Source organism: Panthera tigris, chromosome X, assembly GCF_018350195.1.
Source record: "Panthera tigris isolate Pti1 chromosome X, P.tigris_Pti1_mat1.1, whole genome shotgun sequence".
Lineage (NCBI taxonomy): Eukaryota > Metazoa > Chordata > Mammalia > Carnivora > Felidae > Panthera > Panthera tigris.
Genome location: NC_056677.1, coordinates 17,519,937 through 17,529,535, shown reverse-complemented (window position 1 = coordinate 17,529,535; position 9,599 = coordinate 17,519,937). Strand labels below are relative to the sequence as shown.

At 31.6% G+C, this 9,599-nt stretch overlaps 1 protein-coding gene across 4 annotated transcripts in view; it reads right to left on the bottom strand.

Annotated features, from left to right (window-relative positions):
• Positions 1–9,599, bottom strand: part of CNKSR2 (connector enhancer of kinase suppressor of Ras 2) — a 297,547-nt gene that overhangs the window by 114,718 nt on the left and 173,230 nt on the right. For 2 of the 4 annotated variants that reach the window (XM_015540102.2, XM_042974263.1), the window contains exon 9: positions 6,375–6,521. The exons of the other annotated variants lie outside the window; for them this stretch is intronic. In XM_015540102.2, the coding sequence (XP_015395588.2) occupies positions 6,375–6,521 (147 nt within the window). The remainder of the gene's footprint in view (positions 1–6,374; positions 6,522–9,599) is intronic. 4 annotated transcript variants of the gene reach the window in all.

Genomic DNA, 9,599 nt, shown 5'->3' with positions numbered 1-9,599 from the left:
AAGCATGAAGCTTCTGTATAACTTGGTCAACTACAGTATGTAATCAATTATGATATGGATCCATTTTGGATTCTATGCAAACAGGTTTATTTCCTGGAAGAGCCTTGCCAAAATATTTAGTTTTCATATGTAAATGGTCCTACTGACCTAAAGCTCTCCTTTCACAGATCCAGTGAGGCTCCAGAAGGGAAGAGGCATTTGCATGTACGTCATTACTCTGCTAAAACAACTCTGATAGATATGTGGGGGCACAGGCATGCATCTTTTAAAATATCCAGGTTCTAAATAAAATGATCATATGCATCTCTTTAAATATACATTGATAAACTTAAGTCAATTACTGATAACTTGCTACATCAACAGGACTACTACTAGAAATCTACTAGGTAAGACATACATACATTTTTTCATATTGTCAGTTTGAACTACATAAAATACTTTCAAATTGTATCCTACAATATGGTACGGCACAAATCTTCCTCTGAATCATGTGTGATGACTTTAGTAATAATACCCTACTCATTCAGTTTAAAAAGCATATGAAAGATTGTGATTAATGTAAAATTAAGTTTTCAGCCTTTGTAAGGGATCACTGAGATCTCATTTTAAATCCTCTGATGGCTCAGGTCTTTCCCTTGTGTCCCCAATTCTAACACGTGTAAGGTAAGTGAGCACATCTGGAAGGTATACCTCTGAAACCCCTACGGTCTTAAAGATTATGAGAAAAGAACTTCCATACTTAAACTACATTTTACATTGAGGTTTTACTTGAAACATTTTTCATTTTAACAACTTGTGGCAAGCTTATCTTAATTTACTTGTCCTTCTGTCTGGTAAGTGACCTGGCTTTCATAGAGCTATAGAAAGTCTTGAATGATACCAGTGACATAAAGACAGCCCCAGCATTAAAGATTAAAACAGTGTGTTACACATTATGTGGTTACTTCTAAAATTCACTACTGCAAAGATCACAAAGAGCTTGCTTTGCCTTTCAGGGGGAACATACCCATTGAAATATGCATGATTACATCAAGTATAAAACCTGGCCATTTATTTTATTCACTCTTGGGAATAAGCACAGACTCATAGGGATCACAATACCCCATTATTCTAGCACAGAACATTCACACAAGTCCTTACTCAGTTCAAACACATTTTTATTATAATTACCAACATAAGTACCAGAATATTGTTTTATGTTAGCAACTCTGTTCTTAATCATCTAAACACTCCAGAGAAAATGTATGCTGGATTTTGGGAGGCAAGACAATGCATACATGTTTCTTGACCATATAAAAAATGTTAGATATAATTTGGAAAATTTGGGGCATACTTTTCCCTGGGAAAATTTTTTTAAGTAGTAACTTATCTGAAGGAAGTCTAAGCAAAGGAAATGCATGTATTTAAATTCTCCCACTCTGTGTTTTCACAGTTTTTTCTAGGATCTAAATTCATAAATACAAAAGATTTGAGTCTTCTTTTATAAGCATGTAATCTTTCCTTTCCTATAAGACCACCAAAAAAACAAACATTTTTTCCTGACCATTAATGTGATCAGGAAACCATATCTGTATAGGTTTAAAAATACAAGATATACAAGAAATATAGACTTCACAGTCACACTACAAAATGGCTTTATCCACTGAGTCATCATATTTTGCACATCGTACTGAGACTACTACGACTGTATTTACTCTTATGCTGTCCAGACTTATTGGCATAGTTAATACTGCAACATTAAAACTGGACTTCCAATTTTTTCAAAATACAGTAAACATCATTTTTAGAATATTAAGTAAAGAATAAAGAAAATAAAAAATAATTTTTGCATTTTAGGTGATCATTTGTAGTCAGTGTAACACTTGAAACCATTTGGCTGAAAAACAAATGTCATTTAGATACTTTAATTAATTTGCTTAAACACTGCTGACCAAAAATTTGATGTGACAATTGCTTGCAGCTATTTACTAATTTGAGCATGTAAAACATATAATTGTTTCTGCCTCTCAGTCAACACAATTACATTTTCAGTTAAGATTTATTTTCTTCTTTAGTGTCATACCTAATATTGGTTATCTTCCTCTTCAAAACATGCTTTTAAAACAAAACTCTCAGAAACATAAATTTTGTTAGTAATGGATTTTTCAGTCACCCTGACCCATAACTTTGATATTAAAATAAATTTTATTATTTCTCATGTTTCAGTTTTTACAGAATGAGTTTAACTATTCATATCTGTAGGTATTTGAAATGTAACACAATCAATTAAGTGTTCTTCAGGTGTTACACCAGTTGATAGACAAAATCGACTGTTATGACTATTTGCTTTCCATTTCTTTTTCTGCTCAAAGTTAAATATCCTGTAAAAATGGCATCAAGGTAATGCTAAGCAATAAAATTTTAAATGAAAAGCACAAAACCACACAAGAAAACTACCACATGGATATATGAGATTTATGGATAAGAATGCAGTTTAGGAACATACTTCTAATAATACAGCTTGATATTATTTCTTATAAAAATGTGTTTAATGAAACCTTTATCAGTATGTTGAATTCCAACACTAATTATAGTGATCATTTGAGATGCATTCCTACCAAAAAAGCTGGGTTCTTTAATGGTTTTAAAAATGCTGATTCTCAGTGATGATTTCAATCAACATTCTTGGTAGTGTCCAGCTAATTCTCCCATGCATCTCTTTTAAGAAGAAAATGACACCACCTACACATGCTTGTGACCTATGCACACTAACGTGAAACCACAAAAACCAAAAATATACCTTGAGATTTATCCAGAGTTCCCTGGGATTTTTTTTTCATTAAATTGTTAAGAACTTGACCATAAGCAATCACCAAGCTCACCAAAATCCAGGACATGAGAAGTGCTACTAAGAACATGTTTTTAAAAACAAGTTATTGGAAAGCAGGGAATCCCTCATTTGCTCTCATAGAATAAAAGATTTTATCTCAGGTAAAACATCTCTACTATTTATAAATGGGTGCAGATGACAACAGAATTCAACTCCAGATTAAATCTGTTCATAGTATTTGACTAAGGTATCTTTAAGTCTTTCAATTCCATTGTAAAATGTTTGACAAATCAGGAATTTTAAAAGAGCTGCCAAATTTCATGAAATGTACTCATGAAATTGCTTTGTGAGCATGAAGTTTAGTTGTATGCTTTTGTTTATTTTTATTTGTTTATTTTGCTATTATTTCATAAATAATTTTCAAAAGAAAATCCAAATCTAAATTCATCATTGCAGTTGATTATTAATAGACGTTACTATCCTTTCAAAATATTTTTTAGGAATAAAACTTCTTTCATTAAAATGTAGTATTCCATAACAATCTTCTACCTTAGGGTAGATAAGGTTAAATTTTGTGTAGGTACAAATTATTTCCTTGTTAGTTTAAAAAATAATTATTCCTTACATTAGAATAAAGTTGTTCTTTTTTAAGGTACATGTATTAGTGTCTATTTCCACACTACATAAGTTTTGCCATATTTTATTTGAAAATGCTAGTAGGTAAGCCTGGTAGAGAAGAAAAAGTTGAAATAGACATATCAAATTAAACAAATTACATAAATTATTTCTTTTTGTAATATCTAAATAATTCTTAGTAGAATGTTAGTATGCCCAATGAAAAAAGAAATAACCTAAGGTCCAATTCTTCAGGTGTGAACACTGAAGATTTATACTTAAGTGAGTTAATGGGCATTTTAGTACCAACGTATTTGTACACATACCAGAAGCAAGAATACAGTAAGACTGGTACTTATGTCTGCATAGAGGGTTATTCCTACATTAAGCATTTTATTTCACCTCAGGTCCTTTCTCAGCCACTAGGAAAAAATATGTGGCCTCAGGCAAAGTCACAAAGGAATCACAAACTGCCTGTAAGACCTTCTTATCTCATGATTTCTTTGACGTTTCCTCCTCTGGAGGCAGTCTACTTTTAATCTACAGATTCTGGTACCATCCGGTTTTGTCCATCTTTGGTTAATCTACAGTTTAAAAATTCTGACCAGATAGGTCCCATTATGCTTCCAGTGTCTTAGTATTTTAGAGTAGGCCAAAGCTGTACGATCAAGAAACAACTCTGTATTGGTACAATTTCAGGTCTTCAAAATTTCAGGGATATTTGGTGGTGGTGGTGGTAGAGTATGTTAGAGGACTTATCTATTGCTCTTTAACACCAAGATGTTGTGTTACCACTACTACGAAGTATTTAAAACTAATACTCTTCCTTCTGCTCTGTAAAAGGTCAACCACTGAAGAAATTTGTAAGGAAACAGAAAGTAAATCCCCCACTTTCCCAACAGCATTGTTTATCGTTAAGGAGTTGAGCTTTGACAATACATTTCAGTTGAACTAAGTTCAGCTGAAATAACAAATTTACAAAAATGTTGATACATATAAGCATTTATGGAAATGCTGATTTTCTTTTTTTCTGACTTCAGCAATCTGAAACAGTAAATTTATACTGAGAGTAACTGAACAGACAATGAGGAATAAATATAATTAGTGATCTGGTGAGGCATATTTCTTGGCAATTAGGAATGGACCTAGAAACAGTGTGCTAATAACCCATTATAATTATAATTTTAAAATGATGTGAGATAATTTAAAAAATTAAAGTCTTTGTTCTCCAGCACTGAATATGCACATCAAATGTGTAGCAAAAAAGAAATGTTGGTCTTTCAATTATTTCAGCATTTTATATAAAAGTGACTAACTGGATACTGTCATTACCTTAATTCTCCAGTTTGTGTTTGTGGAAAAGAATCTAAAAAGGGACCAAATTATCAATTTGTTTCCTAGAGATAGTCCCTCAGTGTCCATGGATCAACAAGAAAACAGTGTCTTTTTTGGTGTTCAAGGTGAAATAGAAGGGATTAGAGAGAAGTTGTTAACTTTAACTACACATATACAGAGAAAAAACCTAATGGCTGAAATTGTGGGACTCTTCTTCAGTGTTCCCACTTCTCAGGATCTTTGAAGAAGACATGTCAATAGGAAAACTACAGGTGGAACAACAAAGCAACTTATAATACAGCAAGAAAATAAAATGATATGATGGTAAAGTCTGTTCTGCTTATCTATGATTTAATGAGTCAAAAAACATTAAACTCTGAACTTTAATGACATTAAAAATCTTTGATAATAGACATATACTGCAAGTCAAATATATTTGGACATATTAATACAGTGTACATGTATGTATTTGAAAAATTAAATATTAACATTAACAATTTAAACACCTTAATGTTAGAATATTTTAACGTTTAATGTTAATAACATTTTATGTTATTTAAATATAATGCAACACTGAGGCCAATAAGTAGTAAAGTTTTAAACAATGAGAAATCATTATAATCTATAAGGCCATTCATGTGTAATGGAGAATTTAGGATTTTAGGGGAAAAAAATCTAAGAATGGTATAAGGCACTAATACAGGACTTAGAAATAATTTACAAAGCAGTGATAGCAATGGCACTTACATATATTGCTTTTCTTTTTAGTCTGAACAATTGGCAATGTTCTAGTTCAACAGGCAATTAAGTTGTTAAAAAATTAGACTTCTAAGAAAGCTAATAGTTTCCTATTTTAAAAATGCATGTTTTGTGAAAGACAATTTCTTTTATGATGTGTTTAAAGATTGTATTGACTGAAACAGAAGGAAACGTACTACTTCCTTGTCTTTCATTAATCAGAATCATATTTTTATAACTTCCTAGATACTCTGCTTCTTAATGAATGTCATTTACCAACATCCAGAGTAATATTTTAGAGTGGTTTCATGCTGAAGAAAAATGCAGAAATTCTAAAGCAATAATTTCCCTATTTTGCCACCCTATAGGGTGGAAAAGAAAAAAAAAAAGATCAGTCAGAAGGAATGTAGTAGGTACATTTTAATTACTAAATAAAACTTTCTTTACCTACTGTTTAGAAATAACTATTACTATCTTATGACCTGATTTAAAAGAATTCTACAAACTGTCATCTAGTTTCTTCAAAGTGTACGAGTGTAACTTTGAAATAGAAGATTACATCTACAAATGAAACGTCTCTTTTCATCTCTATTCACATTTTGGTTTGAAATAACTTGTGTTCTTTTGTAATTATGCTTTAAATGTTTACAAATTAAGGCAGAGTTCTTTATCATTTGGGCTTTAGTTAGAGTAACTTACAGATTTCATCACATTAAGCCTATTAGGATAAGCTGTGAAGAGATAATTTCACAAACAAATTTTCAAAAGCATACAAGATTAATCCATATGCTGCTGAGATGAGGCACAATAAAGAAGCATTACGGAGATAATCTATGGCTAAAATGATGGTGTATGACTTATGATTAAGCTTCATTACCTGCAGAGCAAGGGGCTTCCATCTCATATTTTTCAGTAAAGCTGGTGCTGAGGTAAGCATGCTCTGAGGTCGCTTTTTCAAAGTTAAGATAACACCACTCGGGTCCTCTCGTAGTGCATTCACCAAATTTTTCAACTGCCACCCCACCTGGTAACCAGCAAAATCATTACAATAAAATTGAGGTACAGTATTCAAAGATTTAATGTTCTCCCCCTTTAATAAGATTAGTAAAAAAAAAAAAAGAAAGAAAATCACATAATTGGTGTACCATCCTATCAATTTTAAGGAGATATATACTCAAAAGAAATTTTATCTCTGTATTGGTTAACCAACCATGTTATTGCATTAGAGTCCATGTTATTTATTATGAGATAACATAATGGACATTTACCATGTCAAAGGAGAGACTAAAACGGTATTCTACCAATGGAGTAATTTAGAGTTTAAAGAAATTATGTCATTATCAATGCTGTGCAAGGTCTAGATCCAAGCTCTGCTGATAAGTACAATTTAAAAATCCACAAAGACTTGGCAATGTCCTGAGCTTACAACCTATACCACATGCTTTCTCATCACCATCTTTTAGAGATATGTGGTACCAGTGTCTCTAAATTAGAGTGACTTTATACTACCATTAGCTGGTACTGACAAACCAAGGCAACATTCTGATGCATGGAAGACAGCATCAGTAAAATCAACCCTTTCCCATGCTATAAGGATAAAATAAAAAAAATGACAACGTAACACTACTCCCATGCTGCGGCTATTGGACATGTGTTCCAAACAACCCTATAAACTTAAAATGTGCTGAATTTAATGAAGCCATTCTACTTGAATATCACCTCAAAACATAATGTATAATTAAATGGAAGTATTTGATAAATGTCCTGAAACCAGGCTCAACTGTTATCCATGTTAAATTACTTCACTCGTCATCCTTTTAAGCTTTTAAACATAGAATAATTTTAGTTTGCTTCAAGATGGACTAGTTACGCAGTTATCAGGTAACTGAAATCCTCTAACTATGCTTTAAAGAAACATATTAAAAATAGCTATGATTCCAAGATTAAAAAAAACACACACTTCACACTTAAAAGAGAGAACCTTTTATCCTAACTTTAATGGATTAGAAATTTCCAGGATGTTATACAAATACATTGGATCAAAATTTATCCTGGATTACAAGTGGGATTTAGCAAATCGTCTGAACAGTACTGTTGTTTTTCCTAGGCACCCAAGTGTAAGGGAATGGGTGCCTTTGCCTGTTATTCATCATGTTTTTTGCTAGGAAGATAATGATCAAGCTGAAAAGAATAAGCACTTCCACCAAAAGAATCACAGATCCTGAGACTATGATGAAGAGGTACTCTGGACGGCAGCCACTGTAGGATAATGGGTGACTCTGGCTTATCTAATGAGTGGGCATTCATTTAAATTATAACCTCTTTTGCAGCTGAATGGAGTGATGGTGAAGAGAAAAAGGACAGAAAAGAAGTGAGATGTTACAATGCTTAAAAACTCAGGGGTCTCAGATATGAATCAAAATGATCATTATGATACTTGCCTAACACAAATAAGAGGCTGCCAGTTAAAAAATCACATTAATGCAGATAACTAAAGTAATGAAACTGGTCAAATATCTCCCATTACATATAAGTGAGGATTATTATGTGCCCAAAGGTATATTACATTGAATCTGATTTCTCTGATAGCCAACTAGTGTCTCTATAAGCCATTTTGATAAGCCAAGAGTCAAAGCAAAGTGAATTCAAATCCAAGTGTTCATTTTGCTTGTCAAAAAATATGTGAACAGATTTTTGAGTTCAAAGTTTGGATGGAGAAAACATACTGTTTATACAAAGAATTTATGAGCAACTTTTTAATAATAACCACATTTTATCATTTATTTTTTTCAAAGAATTACTAACTATACTAAAGCATTGAATAAGATGGCCATATTTTCCTTTCAGCATATGTATTCTCAACAACAAATTACACATTTCTATCCACCAATTTCTTTCCATTTTATTCTGATATGATCATGGTGACTAGTTGAAAATTTCTAAGGCTAGATGGTGTTTTCCTGTATAATATTCACTGTAATTTGATTCATCCTGTTCTTTTAAACTTTCTCTATGCTCTTTTTGAATATGCAATTCTCCAAAACAGAATTGCTTTTCCATGAGAAATTGGAATTGTTTATTGATGAGAAAGTAATAACTTGGTTAGAGTTTAATTTTATAGCTGAATGTTATTTAATGGCAGAAAAGTATATAATTTTAGTATTTTTTTCAGTGTTTTTCCAACTTTTTATTTAAATTCCAGTTAGTTAACATACAGAGCAATATTAGTTTCAGGTGTAGAATTCAGTGATTAATCACTTACATACAACACAAATTTTCTATGTTTTAATCAGCCTTCCCATTCTCACTGACATAACATTAGTAGTACTTTAAACAAAAGTAAACAAATATCCATGAAGACTCATTAAAGTATGTATCTCTGACTTCCCAATTCTACTTCCACTACCAGAAGGAAATGATTTGAATAAAAGCAGAGATAAATGTGCAACATGTGTGTCACAGTACTGTTAAAACCAACCAAAATTTGTACATTATGTAAATGTCCATTAGTAAGGGAAATAAAAATTTTTGTGTGGGAAGAAGTTCCAAAATAGCAAATGTAACTCAACTCTATTTTGTAAAAAAATTTTATATAAATATAGAAAACATAGATATACAACACTGCTAACAGTGGTTATGCTAAATGGAAGTAAGGACTGCAATATACATTTTCTTCTTTATACTTTTATTTTCTGAACTTTTAGTGATAAACACAAATTATTATAAACAACAAAATCAACAAAATAAATGGGCTTAGTCCATGAATATAATATTCCAGTTATATAATCATGAATTTTATTAATTACTTAATGAGGACTGTTTGTTATGGAGGAACAATTTCCACAAAAAGTATAGAACTAGAAAGACAACACTATTTAAAAAAATGAAAGGTGGCAATGGGGTAATCACGTCTGCTGTTAATTATCCTTTCAGATGATTAGCAAAAAAGATTATTAGCAGTGCTTACTAAGTCAAGAATTATATTATCTGTTGATTTTTGATTCAATAAATGATTTCAGTAGATAAACTTAAGTGTTAAGTCAGGTTCATACGTTATTTACTGAATGGGAATGAAGCTGGCTAAGTAATTCACAGCCTATGT